Source organism: Ceratosolen solmsi, unplaced genomic scaffold (genome assembly GCF_000503995.2).
Source record: "Ceratosolen solmsi marchali unplaced genomic scaffold, CerSol_1.0 scaffold30, whole genome shotgun sequence".
Classification (NCBI taxonomy): domain Eukaryota; kingdom Metazoa; phylum Arthropoda; class Insecta; order Hymenoptera; family Agaonidae; genus Ceratosolen; species Ceratosolen solmsi.
In genome coordinates, this window is record NW_011948421.1 from 8,440,352 (window position 1) to 8,461,570 (window position 21,219).

Below are 21,219 nucleotides of genomic sequence, written 5' to 3' on the forward strand. Positions count from 1 at the left end.
CCAAAAATATATTCATATATAAAAAGAAGGTATTATTATATAATGAGAATGAAATTGAATTTATACAAATTTCAATATTAATTTATGAATATTAATAATTGAATGTGATAAAAATATTAAAAGAAAAATAGATTATTTTTATATTTTAATAATGCTTACTATATAAAAACTTGACAATCTTTATTGTCATATAAGAGAACTATAATAATGAAATAGTTTTCGAAAATTTTTAATGAGATTTGTTTACTATTTTTATATAGTGTTTTCATTTTAATTTCGGTTTTAATATTTGTTTAATAAGTATAATAGGTTAGAACAGCTGGAATAATTAAATTTATTTTACATCTTCACGCATATTAATTAATTATTTGAACATTTTATAAAGATCTAATAAAAGTTTAAAAATGTACATATAAAAAATTGAGATTAATGAATATGATTGATATAAGCAAAACATCTAGAGAGAAATAAAATAACGATTTATTCTTTAGACTTTTATTCTTATAACAGTCATAATCTAACTATAATGGTAATTTATACTTTTAAGTCAATAAACTTATATAAATTATTTACATAATAATATCAATCTTCGTTGTTAGATTGCATTATAGTTCGCTTTAAAAATATAAAATATCTTGAAATCTGTAATACTGAATAGTAGGTTATAAAACCAATCAACTTCTACATATTGGTATATAAAAACATAAATTTTTACCTTTAACTGCATATATTGTACTTTACACGCATAAAGTTTTATTTTTACAATCTCATGATATTTTGTTAAAAAGTATTTTATATATTTTATAATAATACCTTTATATATATATATGAAACTTTTACTATTACCAAGTTTAGAAATAACGGTTCCTTTCAATAATTCATTATTAGTTTTAAGCGTGTTTTTTATGTTATTTGTTTAATTAATAATTTATAATATTTTAATGTCATATTTTTAATAATCACAGTATCGAATTTTCAAATTCTGTGATGGTGTACATATATCTCTAAAGCTAAAGAGTAAGATATTCGAAATCTATATTTAGGTAATGTTGTCTAGTAAATAGATGTATCAATATTATCATTATTTACATTACAATTTTCGTATAGTTAAATCGATTTTTCTATATTCTTCTCATTTAATGCAGTGATCTATAGAATAATATTTACATACTTCGAAGTGTATTTAAATTCTTCAAATACTAAAATTGTTAGGAAAAAAATGTTTAAGTCATAAAAGACTTTTTTCTATTAAAGTTAGTTTCTATTTAAGCATTTGCACTCCTTAAGTAAAAATTTAACTTTGTATATTATATATTCATATTTTTTACTTTTCTTAAATGTCTATCATCGGTCTTCTCAATATTCGTAATATACAATCAAAAGTGATATATTATAAATTACCTCTTATTTTAGAATATTTTATACTAATACTTGTTTTAAAAGTTCAGATGATCGGTACCATAATTGAATATGAGAATATTTAATATAGTGATAAAGACTTTTAATCCTCATAAAAGTTAGTATTTTTAATAGACTAATTGAGTTTAGAGGAATCGTTACACAGGCATTGATGAAGTCTAGAGCAATGTCACTTTTTTCATGCAGTTAAGGACTTCAAAGAGAATACAATCATTAATCATTATATCGTTATTTATAAAAGCTCACTCGTAAAAATGTTTATTACTTATTGTAGAGCTCTTTGCTATTGCACATAACAATAATTTAATATGTGATATTAAATATTAATTACGAATTTTTAACAATATGGATTTCTTTTGGGAATAAAAATTATGTATCTGATAAATATTTTACTTTATACAGAAAACAGTACATCTTGAAGAACATTTAAAATTACACACAGAATAGTATATGATATTAATAAGAACTTTAAGAAAAAGTATGCCGATATATTTAACATTTTATTTAAACATCGAAGTTCCATTAGGATCAATGAATAATTACATTTGACTAGATATGTTATTTGAACTAAACATTATTCGTTAAGAATCACTTCACTTATTTGTTTATTTTTATCGATTATTTTATTTAATAATTAAATTTTAATTTAGAATAAATATTTTTTCATTTTTTGATATCATATTATATTATTTAATTGTTTTATTTTTGTAGTTATTAATTTCAAATATAGAACCTATATTACTCATTTATTCTGATATCTTAAATAAAAAAATTAACAATTTATACTTATTATTCACATGCATCAATCTATTTCTAATCAAAAGCATTGTATTTAATATTTATATAAACTACATTCGAATATTTTTTTATTTAATTTTGAAAACCTTAAGGGTAGTTTCTATTTGAATAAAGAATATCGATTTACTCATTACAATACTGTAATAATGTAATATATTAATAATTAATTTTAAAAAATTAAAAAAAATTAGATTAAAAAAAAGCTGTGTCATAGCTTAACATATGTACTAAACTTCTAATTTAAATCTTAAAAAATATGGAGATAATACAAAATCTAAAAAATCAATATATAATTGATAGTTTATATATAAAGATACTTAAGCATAAGAATAGAAACAAATATTATAAAAATAAAACATAAAATAAAAATTAATTGTTAATAATTTCAGTGTTATTATGGAAAATTAAAATATTTTTTTATTAATACAAAATTACAATTATTACGTTAGATATGGCGAGAAATATATGTCGTTTTGGAAATTTTTGCAAATCTTATAGTCATAATTAGAATTTAATTTTACGAAATCTGGATCACAGCTTAGGTAATATATAATTTGTTAAAACAAATATTTTAAATTAAATTAAAAATATTAGAAGAATGAAATGCATAGATTTAAGCATTTATTTATTTTATCTGTACTCTTTTAATATTCCAATTCATTTTTAATATAAAAATGAAAAAATTATTCCTGAAAATTTAAAATCCCTAAATAAATTATTAAAAATTCCAATTTAAATGAATTAATTTAATTGCCTAAAATCCTGTAAAAAGTAATATTATTAAGAAAACTAATTTTACTACTATTCTAATGAAAATTAAAGGAAGATTGAGGGTAAACTACAAATATAGAAACTTAGTATGGCTGGATCAGTCTATACATTCAAGACAAATAGAAATTTAATAAAATAGAAACAGTACTCCGCAATTGTTTAAAGAATTGCTTAAATAATTCGATGAAAAAAAGAAGCAAGTTTTTGAATTTAACTTCTACGAAGACGAATTAAAGCTGAAAGCAATGACCATTAATTTAATAAAGAATGTAAATTGATAAGCTATTTATAATAAAAAATTAATAAAAGTAAATTATATAAATTAAATTGTAAATAATGTAAATTGTGTTGTAATAAATGTCTATCAACTTTAAAATATACAACAATTGTGGAACAAACAAAATCGATGAAATATTTTAAATCACATATAAATAAATTTAATAGCAAAAGTATGTAAGCTACTAAACACACGTATACCATATAGTATGTTAATTAGACTACTTCAAAAAATATAAATACAAATCAAAATAATTTGAAGCCCGTTATTCGCGTTGAAAGAAATAATTTTTCATTGGTGTGCATTGAATTTTTTTGCACATCAGTAGAGGCACGATTACGATTGAAAAAAAGGTCATTAATTATATGACATGTATTTAAAAATAAGGCATTATATTAAAAATTGTACAATGAAATTACTGATTAATTAAACTTACTGTTATTTTTTCAAGTCTATCAACATTAACATTAATTGAATTTTTGAGCATTTTATTTTTATAATATGCAACAACAGTAATATATAATAGTAATCTATATTACTATTTATAATGCTTTAAAATTTATATAAAAAAAATATATAGCTTTATAATAATATTCAAACAAAAACGTATTAACTGACCAGTATAAAAAACACCGATTTAGTAAAACAAATTTTATGTATTTCCTCAGAATATTATTGACTCTCACATAATATACTTTTTGAACAATTACTTCATACTTAATGCAAATAAAGAACTTTTGATTCTCAGGCAACTTAGTTATTAATGAAATTAATTAACACATTAGGTGAAAAATGAATATAGCTACATCAAAAAAATTGAAATTTAACTATTCATGTAAAATAAGAATATAGATAAACTGGCTGTTTATTGAAACAAAAATGTACGATGACTGTCCACAATTTTAACAGAGTAAAAAAACAATTAAGTTTATTAATATGTAGTTCTATCAAGAGAACACCTATTATACGGTTTTATATTATAAAAAATTTAATGATTATAGTTCTCGGAAATAGTACATAAATAAATGATATCGTCGATTGTAAAAGAAATATGGTGTTGAACAGATTTAATTAAGAAATCAAGAAAAAATTGATATATTTAACACTGAATTAAATAAAATATCATGAATATTAAACAGTAAGAATAAATCTATTATAATATAAAAAATTACAACTATTTTCTATTTATGTTATTTCAAGAATCTACTTTTCTCTTTCTCTCTCTCTCTCTCTCTCTCTCTCTCTCTCGAATAAGAAAAAATAATAGATTGTCATTCCCATCCATATTATAACTGTATGCACTGAATTGTGTGTTATCACAAATGCGAATGCATATGCTTAGGATTTCGAACGGAGAAAAAACCGTATTTACGACCTTATAAGTATCTATAAAAAAAAATTAAAATTATTGTTCTGTGGTAACAATTCAACTTTAATTTTTGTTTTTAAGTTCATCTTTTTACGTATATTCAATTCGGAATATGTTTTTCAATCTATACCCTATTCATCTGAATGATTATTTATATAATGTTTTATCTGTGGGATATGTCGACGAACTTTGACAGACTGTAATTGATTCATTGGATATTCCTTACGTTTATTAACATAAAATGGATTGCATTTGAAAACTGCCAATGTAAAATGCATTTGTGAAATTAGCACTTAAGGTATAATTTAAATTAATTTAAAAGAAACTACTAGCAACCTTATACTGTATTAATCCGAACAGTTTAAATTTATATTTATGGGCGTAGTTTTTTTGTAACAGTCGAATAATTTATGCTTATTGCATAAAATTAAAGAGTACCTTGACCAATTATCTAATTTTTTAAACTCACTAAATGTAGGATTTTAGGATTACCTTTGAAGAAACATAATTTTTTTTTTAACAACACTTTTCTGGAATTTAATTATATTAGTTAATGTGTTGAATATGTCGATGACATACTTGATTCATTTAATTTAACAATTTGGAAAATAGCTTAACAAAGAAATCACAAGTGGCTCTATAGACGTAGATTACCAAATCGATCGAATTATGTTGTATTTATAGTGTCGACAAAATTAACTTATATATATATATATATATATGCATAAGCGCGTGTGCCTATGTGTGTAAATTAATAAATCACTTATTCGCATACAAATTTGTATGCAATATATGTGATTTGCATATAAAACAATTATTAGTCATACTTACATTCATGGAATAATTAATATTCAAATGCAAATCAATTTTACCTAGACTTTTTTTAACTGATTGATTGGTACTTTAACAATGTAAATGTTATTATAAATTAAAAACACAACAAACGTAAATTCAGGTTTAAATAATATTTTTTATAACATTAATTTTTATTACCAATTAAATAGAAAATAAAGTTAAGCGCATCAATAGATTTTATGGTAATGTCTATTTAATATTACAAAGTAAGTTTATCTGAATTTAATGTTACAGAATAAAATATGTTATACAAAATATATTAAGCATGTCTGATTACCACAGACTAAATCTAATCTGAAGTTATGACAAAATATGAATTTTAATTACTGACTGTATGCTTTTATTGAAAAATAAGATTGAATAGACTTACAACTTACTTTACTAGATAAGTTAATTTCAATCTAAACATTTAACAATTGATTTTATAAGGGTACAAAATGAATTTTTTCTTACTTTGATGCAATCAATTAATCAGTACATTATGTTTGTAAAAGCACATAGCATTTAAAAAATATATAAATTAAAAACGTATAGGAAGCCGAAATTATTAAAAAAATAATAGGATAAGAAAAAGATATTTGGTAACTTTATTTGGTAACTGGTACATCTATACTGAAAGTAAATATAAATCAAGTATCAAATATAATATACTTTATTATTCATAAAAATTTTATATAATAATATATAGCTCATAATTGTAATTAAATTATTTATATGTATATGATATTAGTTTTATAAAATATCAGAATAATATAAATAAGGAAATAGTGTTATTCAGTTGTATAAAAATGATATTTTAAGACAGTAATAGTTATTCACTGTATCTAATTTGTAGTGAGCATTGGCAGCTTTGCAACTTTCTAGGCCACTTAAATTGAAAAATAAATTTTGCTACAAGGTAAATAATCCATGTACTTAAAATATAACATAGAAGAATAAAAATATATAATTTAATATTGCAAGATGATTTTCCATTTTCTTTTTCATTATGATTTGATTTTGATCTTCTAAATTTTTCAAGATTTCTGGAAAAATAATAATGAAAAATGAATGAGTGTATCAATATAATTGATATATATTTTTTAAATGTACCGAATATGCATATAAAATTATATTTAAATTATTTTCATATATATTTTCACATACTAACTATAATTTCAAAGAGCTTTACATTAAATTTTGTTATTATGTTATATGATTAATATTGAAATTATTCTATTAGTACACATATTATTAAAATTATTATTATAATGTTTATTTTTATTTAAAATTTATTTTATTTAAGATTTATTAGATTGCTTTTCAACACAAATAATTAACAAAAGATGTAAAATAAAAATCATAAATTACTTCTTCAAATTTTGTTCATGTATTAAAATAAACATTATTTCATCTGATAATACAATATATATGTAAATATACTTTTCTGCATTGGCAGTAAATTGTTAATTTTTTACAATTTCTTTAAGAAAACTTTAAAGTTTACACATGTACATAAATTGAACATGAAATATTGATACCTACTTTATATTTCATAATTATAAATAAATAATAGTGATGAAGTTTTAATTAAATATTATATAAAAGGAATTTTCAAATTAATTTCTAATTTCATTAATTTTGTTTTAATATTTTAAACGACTAAATTAAATAGAAATAAATATTTTTCACTTATTTATTTAAATGTATACATAAAATAAAATAAGTGAAATGAATATTTCAAAATTTTAATTGTAAAAATTTAATTGAAATAAGAAAAAAAAAGATAAAATAAGAATTATATATAAATATATGATCATACTGTTTACAAGAATAATTTGATTTGGAATTTATAGATAAATATGTAATAAACTTCTTTTCATGTAAGTTGCATGGAAATCTAAAAGAAATGCATTAATTATATTTAATTTATAATTAAATTTGGAAAATTAAATAAATGTTATTTCAAATCTACGCTTTTACATTACTTTCATTTCTGCAGTAATTATTATACTTTATTTTCAATTCCAGGTTAAGATATTTTTAAAGCCAATTATAGTTAGATACTTTCTCAATAAACATTTGTTCATTTTTTTCATTAAATGATAATTTACAAGAATTAATTTAATATTTTATTTGAATATTATATTAGTAGCAACACTTTTGGCATCTTTGAACTTTCTTTTGGTTTAATGAGATACACATATAACTGTTAGGTTAAATGAATAAAACGCTTTGATTTTTTCAGTCATTAATTGATATGTATTTCTTATTTATGTAATAACAAAGCTAAATAGGTATACGAGAAATTATAAATATTATAATTATTTATACGCTGTTTTTATATTAAATTTAATATATTTAAATTAAATATATTATATTAGATACTTTTAAACCATGCAATAGATTGATATACAAAAAAATCGTATTTAAAATTACATATTGTTTGGTTAATGATGAATTTAATTAATTGCTTTATAAATAATATTTAAATATTTTTTAATTATATTGTATTCTTTCAACTCAGAAAATACTGTAAACATTGTATATACTCTATACTATTCAATACATAGCTTTAATGATTCTATTTATTTATTGAGTATATTATTTTTTTGAATTAGTTTTTTGAATAATTGTTTATTCAATCTAAAAATACCAAATCATTAGCATGAATAATTTTTTTTTTAAATATGTAAGATTTCATTTTATTGATAATATATTATTTGTTATATTTTTATTTTTATATATTTTTGATATATAAAATAATATTAAAATATACTTTATATTTAAACAGTATTTCTAAAAGCTTAATCATTTTTAATAATAAAGTAAAAATAACTGAAATTACATATAATTTATTTGTAATATTTACTATTTTATAAAAAAATTATATATAAACATATCTGTTTAATATGATTTTAGAGTTAAAAAAATTTTATGGTGCATTTTGTATACTGTAACTTTGAAACTCTTGTATAATACAATATCGGGGCCATAAAAACAAATCTGTCAAATTTGACAAAAATATAATTATAATTTTAATTGAATTTATGTATAATGTATCGATATTTTAATGCAACTATAATTTAATGTACATAGATTTATGAAGTATCAAAGTTATATAGTATCTTTGATAACTTATAAATAATAATTTTTAAAAATAAAATAAATTCTGAATTTTTCTCTAAATAAATTTTAGAATAAAAATATATCCATTGTAATGTTGTGATGGAACTTTTTACAAACACAATTTTTATTATGCTAAAGATGAAGGTATTGTTCCGCCATTGGTGTAGTGTGTTCCTTTATAGAGCAATTATGAAATATCATATTTTTGTGTGTAGAAGATAATTAATAAATCATCCCGTGTACAAAACACAAACAATAAAAATAACTTTCTCAAAAAGAAAATTCAAGTTTATAGTTAAGGACATATTAAACAATAGTATTCATTGATTTGCGTTGAGAATGGTATTAAGTATTTGGTGGTTCTTGTTTGGATTATCGTACGGTATGTTTCAAGTAAACTTTGAGTACTTTAAAACTAGGTTTTATGTTTACAATTACCCTCGCTTATTTCTGCTTTTGAAATAAAATGCGTATAATTGTATCAAGGTTAATGTATGTTTGTTATTTATAACATAGTTAACATGTAATTTAGATAGTAGTCATAAATAAATATTATTAACTTTTTTTGTCAAACTAATTTAACGTTTATTTATGATGAAAGTGCTATTTAAAGGAAGAAATATACATTATAAATTTTTTGTTCAGAAATTTTTAATGAATTGGATAATTCCAAAAATAATTTAAATAGTTTATTTATATATTAGATTGTCAGAAACTGAATTCATACATATAATATATATATAACTTTTTACTTATTAAAATGTGTTTCACTCATGTAGTGACAATTGGAAACTCAATACAGTTGGTGGCATATATTTCATCTGGTGGACTACATGGAGAAATTAGGTTTGAACCTACCAATAATGGAATTCGAATATGCTTAGCACTTAAACCAACCCTTCAATACCCAGATCAACACTGGTTATGGTTTATTAAAGAGTTTCCAGTGGATTACACCACATTAGAAAATCGTTGTGATAACAAATATCTTGGAAAGAGGTAATTTTTTTGTTGATAATAATATTTTTTTGTATTTTTTGATAATTAAATATAATTAAAAGTTAGTGGAATTCTTTAAGTTATTTATATATTTTGTATAAGTTCTATAATTTCTAATAATAATTTTTTTCTTAAAGCATCATTGATTTAACAAAATTAGTTGGTCCGTTAGAATTTCCTGGTAATGAGACTACATCAATTGAAATGACCAAACTAAATTTAGCAAGTGAAAAAGACCTTTGGGGAAAGGGGCTTTTATTAAAAGATACCTATAGTGAACGTATTACTTGTGCTTCAATTACGGTAATAATCAAAGTTTTACATAATCAATGTATTGTACTAGATATCAGATTTTATAATTAATATTATTTAGAAAGTACGTTTATAAATACTTTATGATACTTTCCTATATATTATTATTATTATTATTATTATTATGATCGATAAGATTGATTATTTAATTATATAATATGTATTTTTAAAATACTATTTGTGATACATATGTTCACTGTTTACATATGTTCTTATTAACCATATATCTAATAATTGTAATAGCTATCAATAACATAATTGCAGATGAAAGATTATTGTTTGCTTATGCAACACTGTATTTCTGTAATATATAAAGTAATAAGCTATTAATACTATAAATTATATAACCTTTAATTATTGAATGATTACATTAGTAAAAATTAAGGGAAGATTTAAATATTAGGAGTTAGAAATAATATAATTGTTATTATCATTTTATAATGATTAGTAAATAGTATATTAATAACTAGGTATTAGTATATTAATAAATATGATTTATATATAATAATGCAATACATACAAAATATTTGTAATAAAAATTGAATAGATTTGTAAACATTAAATAATCAACTTTTAATTAATAAATTAATTTTTAAAATCTATTTATTTAATTTATTTTAGTTTAATTTCAATTATTTAAAAGCAATTCATTAAAAGAAAAATATTAATAATTTGTAGATTATATATTAGGATGATTATATATTAGGATTATATATTAGATTATATATAAGGAGACTAAATTATAGTTCAAAACCTAATTTTTTCCAGTAAAAATTAAGAAAAAATTATATAAATTTTTTTAAATTTTATATCATATATATGTCATATACGATCAATCAAATTATCTTAAAAAATATAGGTATTGGATAAAAATATTGAGCAAGTGGCGGAAGCGCGGTTTCATGGTTCCATTGTAGGATCTGTTTGGTTACGTTGGATTGGCATTGAAAGTGCTAAATATACTATGGATACGATCATTTATACATATTTGCTATACTTAAATGATAAAAAATCTCAAGATGCCTATCTGACCGAACATCGGTGGAAAATTTATGCTACAGATATATTTGATAGTGGGAAAGGTATACATTTTCTTTTTCCTTGAGTATATTAATGAAATTATATACATTCTTTTTTCATTATTGTTAATATGCAATTGACAATTCTCAATATTAAACTTTAATCCTATAACTTTACCTTATTAAATTACAGATATTTTTTTTAAATGTTTGTATGAATTATAATGTAAGTACAATTCATATTAATTCCATTTATTTAAACAATTTTATATAGTATGCTTCATTTTCAAGAATTATATTAAACTTCTTTTTTATCTTCTTTGCAAATTTAATCTTATATATGATATATGAATGATATTGAAAAGAAATTACTGTATATAAAATTATGAGTATTGTATTATCACACATTTAAAATTGCTTTATTCATCTTTATATCATCTTGGAGTATAGAACTTATAATTTAATAATGAACTCAGAATTTATTTTTTCACTTTTTTTTAATGATTTGCGATTGGAGTCTTTGATTTAAATGAAATATAAAAAATTGAAACAAACTAACATTTACAAAATTAATATAATATAAAATTAATAAAATTTCATTATACTTGGCTGTATTTCAAAATTCATTGAAATAATAAATGAATTAATAAATTTCAGAACGAATATCATGCAACAGTTTGCAAACTGTGTTTGATCCAGACAATGCCGGTTTCGGAAAGTCTATCGGTGATATTGATACACGCCTTGGTAAACTAAATATATCCTCACGTAGTAGTATGATTTTCCGAAGCTCTTACCGCGATCCTGAGCTTGTATTGCGATCAGTAGATTTAGAATCATCCCGCATTCTTTATTTGGTTATCTTTCACCCAACCCATGAGGATCTGTTCTTAGCATGCGCCAAAATTAAGTTGCGAAAATCAATTATAGTAAAGTGAGTATCATTTATATTTTATTTTTAATTATTCTTTACGAAATATATTATGTTAATATTGAAATATTAAAGTTTAATTGATAAGTATTATTCTTATAAAAGATGCAGTTGCTGTACTATATATATGTAATATTTAAAATATTTATTTCTAAATAGTATTCAATATATATATATATATATATATATATATATATATATATATATATCCTTACATCAAAAATTAATATTTTATTCAAAAATATAATTTTTATAAAAGCTACATAGAAGCAAAGAAATCCTTAATTTATCTAATAATATCTAAAAATGAAAAAATTTATATTTTTTAATTATGTTTCAATTGAATATTAATTATATAGTGAAATTCTTATAATGGCTACAATGTATTAAAATATTTTTAGAGTTGTGATGTAGGAAAATTGCGAACATGTTTTCTTTTTGACACTGATTGGTATTATACATTATACTGCTTTGCTTAAAAATATGGCCATTATCTGAAATTTTATAATATTATAAGTTTGTAATTATTATCAATATCCTGAATCTGTATAAATAACTAATTTTAACTCAATGTTATAAGAAATTTTTCTAGATAATACTGCATTGAACACCTGTTTTAGATTAAACCATATGAGCATTTAAAAGGAGTTTGTTTTTATTTCACTTCAAATTTGATATGCTTCTGTTCCATATGTCTACGTAAATTTGGAGTTATTGTAGTTAATGAAAATAATATAATTCAATCTTCTTTATTACTTGTTGATTTGTAATGTCATGATATTTACTATTTGTATATTATTTCTTTCTCTTTATGAAAAATTCTTTCTTTATAAAATCATATATTATAGTAAAGATTTCAATATATTTTTTTTTTTTGTTGAATAAATAAAAAGAAAGTTAATTGTGAATATTTGAAAAATTTCACATTAGTGCTAATCATATTTGATTATATAAATAAAAAGAAATTTTTATTGATTCAATATGTATTGTGAAAAACAATTTTAATAATGTAGTAAAAAATTCAAATTTAAAACAAAAGTATATTGAGATGTTAGTTTAACATGGTTAATTAACAAATTCCATACCTTTTATAATTATGGTTATATTAAATAATTATCTTATGCAGATGCATTAAAAAATATATATATAGATTTTGTATACATTTTTAGATTTTATTGAAAAAAAAATGAATAAAACCATTTTCAAAAGATTCTATAAGTGTTTGATAATATTCATCGATTTAATTAAACTATCAATTTATTTGTTTTTTAATGTTTGCGCATAAATTCGGTGTCATTTTAATTGTGAATTTTATTATTAATATCATTATGGTTTTTTTTTAATAAAGATTTAGAAGATCGGTTTTTTAAAGTTTCACTCATTTCAAAAATAAAACAAGCAATTTTTTAAATAAATGAAAATCATTACTTAACGCAATTATAAAAGGTATTTTAAATAATAAATTGATTTTATCCAACGTTATGTTTCATTATTCAACTAAAATTGGTTATTTATGTTATCAAATTAGATTTTACATAATACGTAGTAAATGATAAGAAAACTTAATCGATAATTAATTATCCGATATCGCCAAAATAAAAAAAGTATTTTATTTTCTGCGCTAAGCTATTTATTTTAGGTTTTTATCCCACAATTTATAAGTATAACAAACCATTATATAATTTTATATAAATTTTATAAATATGAAATTTTTAAATACTTGACAGAATGTAGTATCATTCAGACGGATTCATGTACACATTCACCTACACATCATAGTTCCACATAATATAAGATTTAATGGAAATATATAGTTAAAAGTAATTATTAAATTTATTATCACATTATTAAATTTCAGATTATTTAATATCTGTTGGAATTAATTTATTAACAGTATAAATAAGATTCATAATAGTTTAAAAAATATATATTGCTATATTTTACAACTTATAATGTGGCTAGTTATTGTAAGTGTTTGGTTAAAACTGTCAATTTATTAAAATGGTGATAAATGTAAATACGACACAATATTTTAATTATTTTGTAAATGTGCTTCATTAAATTTGAAATGATTATTGACTATATAAGAGCAATTTTTAATATTACAAAAATTTTTATAAGATAATAAAAACTTATTATACATTGGCAATATGTAAAAACAGGATGAAGATTTATTTGTATTCTTGATAATATTGTAGTTTAAAATTTAACATTATTCAGATTATATAATAAAATACATTGAAACTGAAGTTTATTATTCTTATTAACAATTTTTAAAAACGATATAAGAAAATAATCCTTTTTTATTTTGTTTGACTTTAAATGCGAATTATTTTTAAACTTACAATTCATGAAATTACAGGTCGATTGTGAATTTTCGAGGTATCAAAGGTGATGTATCTCTTGTTCAAGAAAATCCGTTCAATCCTACGTGGGTAAATATATCATTAATGCCTATTAATGATCTAGAAACAAGACTACGATACGAAACGAAAGTTGCTTCTTACCGAATTCATGAATTACCTATAGAACCTGATAAGTTAATACAAGAAACTATTGATCCATGTTTAACAACCAAAAACGTCTACGACCCCTTAAAAATCTATGATAAAGAAATTCCTCCAGCTGGTAAACATTTTTAATTGGTGAAAGTACTGCAGGAAACATTTAATTTGTTTTTTAGACTATATTTAATTTTACAATATTATTTTGAAGAATATTTAAAAAATCTATTAAATAACGCAAATGAGACAAATATATACAATTACATTTAATTTTTTAATAATTTAAAATAATTTAAAAATAGTATTTTTATCATTTTTATTACATGTTGATGAAATATATAAACATTATAAATTCGAATACTAATTATTATTAAAATTAATCTTTAATATAGATATGGCATTAAGACAAATTAAGAGAAATTTAATATTGCATTCAACTATTTTTAATTGTTAATTATCTTTAGGATATGGTACTCAAGACCAATATGCTGTTGGTGATTTATCAGGAAAACTTCAAGGTCATAAAGAAGGATCACATCATTTTGATATTCTTCCGAGTAGTGCAAAACTTAGTGGAATATATTGGGATACATATCTTCCTTTATCAGGAATAAACAGTGTTGTTCATAGATCTCTAGTTGTATACAAGTAAAATTAATTTTTTTAATTGACTTTATATTTTTATTTTAATTTTAATTAATTTAAACTATTCTTATCAAATTTATTACAAAGTTTAAATTTATAAATTACTATTTTATACATTAAATAAATATAAAAATAATAAATATAGAAAATATGATTACTTTAAAAACATGATCTTTAAATAGTAATAATTAAATTTCAATTGTGTGTGTGTGTATCTTTAAAAATTAATTATTTAGTAACTCAGAATTATGTAAACGTATAAAATAGTGAAAGACAATGTCAAAATTCACTACATATATGAAAGCAGTTGTATGCATATGTAATTATATACAGAAATATATTATTATTGTATAATAATTTATACAATCTAGTAAATACCTATTGACTTAGTTAAATAAAACAAATATATATATATCACTTTATTATGATAAAATTAAAAACTGTAAAATTATATGTTGTCACTAATTAATAATAATATAAATGAAAAAACATCATTGTAAATTAAAAATATAAAGTATTTTGAATGTTTCAGCATATGTTTGTAGGTTTTCTTTACAATTTACAATTTCCATATATTTTGCATAATTTGTTTAGATATAACGAAATTAATGACAAAATAAGCATCATTCCATGGGTTTGTGGAACATTTGCTGTACAATTACCAGAAAATGCAGGTCAAATGCCAATGAATACAGCTGAAGTGATATTTCGTTATCCTATCGTTGGTAAAATTATTTTTCGACAACCAAGAAATGAACCAGAAATGGATACTACAATAATTATAGAAAATTTGATACATACTGATGGTAGTATATTAAATGATTCTTTTGATCACCGGTAAAATGTTTAAATACTGCATTCTTTTATTATGTATTTCCACATTTAAATGATATATTATGTTAAAATATGTTTTAAACTTAATTTAATTTTCTATTTTATTACATTCTTTTAGCTGGATGATTCATGATAATCCACCTGGAAGAGATTATTATAATTGGACAGCAAGATGTATGAGCACAGGTGCACCCTTTAATCCCTACAAGGTTCTTATAAATAAATTAAATTAATTAAATCAGTATATTTTCATATATATTTATTATATCTAATATAGTATATATTATATTATATACTAATATATATATATATATATAATATACTAAAATAAATGTATAATTATTTTTATATTAATATAATTTTCAAATATTACATTAATTGCTATGGTAAAGAATTAAGTATAAATGATAACTTATTTAGAAATATGACAAATATATAATTATCAAAAAATAAATTGATAAATAAATATAAATTATAAGTACTGTTTTATAATTTTAACATTTAAAAAAATTTTCATTTAATATTTAGACACACATCATCGAAATTTAATACCAAAAACACAATTTAATACCTTTCTTTTATTACAAAATTTATTATTTGGTTTAATTTAATTCTGAAATTAAAAAACTGCATAAAAGCAATTGATTATTAAGTATAAACATATTTAAACATTTATAGGTTCAATGGGATTCTAATCATATCCATCAATGTTCGGTAAGTGATATGACTCTTTGTCGCATAGGCGACTTTTTTAGACACGGTACAATTAATATAGCTGGACGAAAAATCAACGGATTGAGATTGACTAGAAAACTCTTTTCTGATCCTTTAATCAAACTTTCGGGATCAATGAGTATTATAGGTAAAAGTCTAGTTATTTATGATGATCGTGAGTCTAATGTTAGAGGAGAACGTCTAGCATGTTCTATGTAAGCAGTATAACCAAAATATTTTTATACTAAATCAAAATTTACTAAAAACACTTATATGAAAGCAAACTTTCATAATTCATATTTCATAATTCCAAATATATAATATATTTTTAATGAATATTGAGTATAATAATAATTTTAATTATTTTATTATTATAACATAAATATTAAGATTTAATGGGTAGCCTTTATAATAAAAAATAATTTCGTTTAAACGTAAAAAAATTATTTTATTTAGTCATGTTTGTTTTATTTAAATATATTTAGAATAACCAGAATGCATAGACAAAAAGCTGTGGCTAAAGATTGGTTTAGCAATGAAGAAAATATAACTATAAATGGAAATTTGAAATTTATCCAAGAAAGCCCATACGATATAACCAATATTAAAATTAATCTTGAAGACTTAAATATTAATATGGGTGGATTTCATATTCATATGGTAATTATATTTGAGTTCACTTAAAATTAGATAAATTGAAGTTAAATAATCAGTTCAATTTGCTATAAATTAATATTAACATCCTTATTTAGTTTTTGCAGATAAAAAAATTTTTTTTTTAATTAAAATTAAATAAAATTAATATCGAAAAAAAAATTAGAAATAAAAATTTACAGTTCTTACAACTATTATTTTGATATGTAATGACTTCATTTTTATAATTTATTAATTTACAAGTACTCTATGATAATTAAAATTAAAAAAGTTTTTCAAATGTTCTATATTTTTATAGTTATCAATTATATTTGTTTATATTTTTTATTGTATCATTCATAGTCAATATTACTTTTTTAATCTGAATATGTCCATTCTTAATGAACACTTTAAAGAGCATGTCTTAAAAAAAATGTTTGCTCTGTATTCATTTTGCCCTACATTTTTTAAATTGTTTCGATACATTTGAATAAATTTTAATTTAATTATACTTTAATTACCAAATAATCATTCATATAAGTTAATTGCATATATTAATGGGCTATACTATTTAAGTTAAAAATGTTTCAGTGTGTTTAAAAATCTTAATTAAAAAACATTGGTTTTTATATTTCTGTCATTGAACGAATTTATATAATATTTAAAATATTTAAAAAATTAAATATAGTTGAAATTATTTATTATCTATAAAGAAAATTCAATTTGAATATTCTTGAAATAAAATATATTATATTTAGAATAATTATCAGTGAATAATGAAATTTTAATATTTTCAATAGACTCCAGTCGAAATAGATTTAGAGTTCCCATGTGAGAGCACTTCACTTTACGGCCAATGGAACCCCCTTAATGTAAATGCAAGTATGACTCCGCCACCAGCAACAGGTACTAGTGATCAGTATGCAATGGGTGATCTCAGTGGAAAGTTTGGTATCTTGAATATACATCAGAGGTTCATAGCTAGTTTCAAGGATACCCAACTACCTCTTTTTGGGTTATGGAGCATACTGGGACGAAGCGTCGTTATATATAAGAAAGAAAAAAATACCAGGTGGACCTTTTAATACAAGAACTTTTAATTAACTTTGTATAATTAATTTTCTTTTTTGTCACATGAAATATAATTTGTGTTAATTAATATTTATTACTATGTATCTTTATATTCTTTTTGATCTCTTATATATAAATACTTAAGCACATAATTTTATTTTCTAATACCTTTGGATCATATAATAATTTTTTCTCTTTTTAATCAATTTGAATTTTTAAAAATAACATAAACTTAAATATAAACATAATACATAATAATAGTAGAATATTCTAGATTCATAATTTATAAATTAAAATTTTTAAATATAATTACAATATTAGCAAAATTATTTTTATAATATTAAATTAGTTCAAATGTTGAATAAAAATTGAAATATTTTATAATTGAATTGTATATATATTAATATTTGTTATAATACAGATTGACTTGTACAACTATTGAACGAGAATATGCTCCTTTAGAAGCTAAGGAATTAAAAGCTATCGCCTCTTTCCATCATCCTTATGGTTTTGCATATGGATACATTAGAATGGTAATTTATTTTTTATTATTATTTACAATTGTTATCACAAAAGTATATAAATTTACTAAATCTATAAAATCATTAAAAACAAATGACGATACTTTTGTATAATTACTTTATTTATACAATTAAACTTTTCATATTTAATTTTTTATTATTTAGATATAATAATAATAAATAATACCAGAAAACAAAGATTTACTAACATATAATTTATAGTTAATTTCTTTAAAAGAATAATTTAATTATAATTGTATACTATAGAAACAGCTAATTTATAATGACGGCAGTCAAAGTGATACTATTATTGAAGTTAATTTACGACATCCTGGTAAATATAATCGCAATGTTGTAAGTATTATCTTTGGACTAAGATAAATACAATTAATATTTGAATATTTTATGATTTCATCTAGAGTAATATATATATAATTTTTTATTATATAGTTGATGTACTGTGATTATATTTTGAAATAATTAATTTTTACTTAATTAATATTTTTGTTTATGTTAACTATTCATATATACATTAAGTAATAAATATTTTATGTTTTATACAATATATTAAATGTAATTGTATATTTCAGACAAGAAATCACAATTGGGCTATATATATTAATCCTATAGGTATCGACGCTTCAATAAAAACCAAAGATACGCGATGTATAGCAGGAGGATACAGATGGAATCCTTATTTCACACAATTATCTGATCCTTTAAATGTAATAGTTTATTAAGTGATTTAAAAAATGCTTGTTTTATATTTTAAGGGATAAAATAATAATAAATTCATAAAATTCAAAAATAAATTCAATTTTTTATTTAAACTAATTCTATTTAAATTTAAAAAGTAAAGAATGCATATAGGCATATGTAGTTTTCTATATGCTGTACATTGTTCTTTTAATTATAATATTTCATATTTATTAATTCATGTAAGACATCAGATTTATATAGTAGCTTATTTATAGTATATAATACAGTAGGTAAAAAACTAACAAGCATTATCCTTGTACTTTAGCAGAATCTATATATGCAAGAATGTGGACCAGATATTCCATTACGCTGTGATGTAGGTGACATATCAGCGCGTTTAGGACCAATCGATATCGGTTTGGAGAGAAAAGTATTTGTAGATCAGAACTTTCCTCTTGGAGGTTCAATTACAGCTGTAGGAAAATCAATAATCATTTTGGATAGTAACTTTAGCAGTAATAAATTTGCTTGTGCTAATATTGAACTAGATAATGACATAGTTAAATATGCTATTATAAGTAAATCATCACGATTTGTGGCGTAAGTTTATATGAGGCTAACGTTTTAGTAATTATAACATTAACAATTCTATAACTAATCTCTGTCAACATGATGTTTTCAAAGTATTGAATTTTAGTGGTCATATATTATAAATTTATTATCTTACTCTTTTATTTTTTAAAGTTCTATCATTGAATGTAGCCATATAAAAAATGATATTAAATGTTTTTATAGATTATATACATATTGATTTATTTTAGAGCACAATTTTTAGAAGAGATAAGACAAATAATGGGAGTTCCAGAATGGATGTTATCTATTGATAGTAGAAAAACGAAAATTTTACACAATAGCAGCTGCATTCAATTTTTAATGCATTTTAAAGGTAATAATTATATTACTAGTGTTAATAATTATATATGGTTTACACAATAAATAAATTTTATCTATTTAAAAGGTCCAATTGCTAATAAACTAGAGCAAGATTTTAGCAAATTGATGTATACTGGTAAGCTTGAAGCACCAAGTTTAACTACACCTGGTTATGTACAATTTAAGCATAAAAATATCGTAGGATATCGTCATTGTGGAATTCGTAATTTAATTGAAAAAAGTGCAGATATTTTGACAAGTAAGCAATCTAAATTGAAATTTAATTATTTGTAATATATTTTTTCAATAAGTAACTATATTTCATTAAATCTGTATTAGTTTGTGTATTCTAAAAAACATAATTTCATTTTTTTTAATTTAATATTTCTGGCACATTTTAATTAATTTTTGTAATTAATTACATTTAATTTGTATTTACTGCATAGTACAGTCTTTGTAGGAAATGAGAATATAAAATTAAGCATTTAATCAAAATTTTAAATAAATATGTAGATAAGTAATTCTGTTGGTATTTTAAAATTAATAAATATCGTAATAATTCACAAGTGATTAATTCAACTTTGTTCTGTAGTGATTATATAATATGCTGACCATTCAGAAACAATACGTATCGTAAAATCTACTAAAATATGTATCTATGAAATGACAAATACAATTAATTTGTTAGTTCAAAACTAATAATATTCTATGAAATTGAATATTTTACAATAATATATAAATAATAGCGTTTTAAGAAAATATTGGGAGAATTGTATTACTGTTGAAAAATTAATTTATTGTTTTCTG

General features: G+C 20.9%; 1 protein-coding gene across 1 annotated transcript; it reads left to right on the forward strand.

Moving 5' to 3' along the window:
• The first annotated feature begins 8,861 nt into the window (after positions 1-8,861).
• Positions 8,862-20,765, forward strand: Rsod (superoxide dismutase family protein Rsod). Its single transcript, XM_011498963.1, has 19 exons — positions 8,862-8,979; positions 9,377-9,596; positions 9,734-9,899; positions 10,768-10,990; positions 11,585-11,861; positions 14,221-14,486; positions 14,827-15,010; positions 15,602-15,844; positions 15,960-16,050; positions 16,520-16,770; positions 17,041-17,215; positions 17,989-18,260; positions 18,681-18,792; positions 19,048-19,134; positions 19,371-19,505; positions 19,805-20,079; positions 20,301-20,425; positions 20,498-20,671; positions 20,752-20,765. The coding sequence occupies exons 1-19, from the start codon at positions 8,937-8,939 to the stop codon at positions 20,763-20,765; spliced, it is 3,333 nt and encodes a 1,110-aa protein (XP_011497265.1). The 5' UTR covers positions 8,862-8,936.
• The last annotated feature ends 454 nt before the right edge of the window (positions 20,766-21,219 follow it).

What these genes read in the sequence shown, in the direction of transcription:
- Rsod (XM_011498963.1), top strand. Translation starts at nt 8,937, where the DNA reads ATGGTATTAAGTATTTGGTGGTTCTTGTTTGGATTATCGTACG. An exon ending in AGATCTCTAGTTGTATACAA is followed by an intron (nt 15,011 to 15,601) that starts GTAAAATTAATT and finishes TAATTTGTTTAG; the next exon opens with ATATAACGAAATTAATGACA. An exon ending in CACCCTTTAATCCCTACAAG is followed by an intron (nt 16,051 to 16,519) that starts GTTCTTATAAAT and finishes AAACATTTATAG; the next exon opens with GTTCAATGGGATTCTAATCA.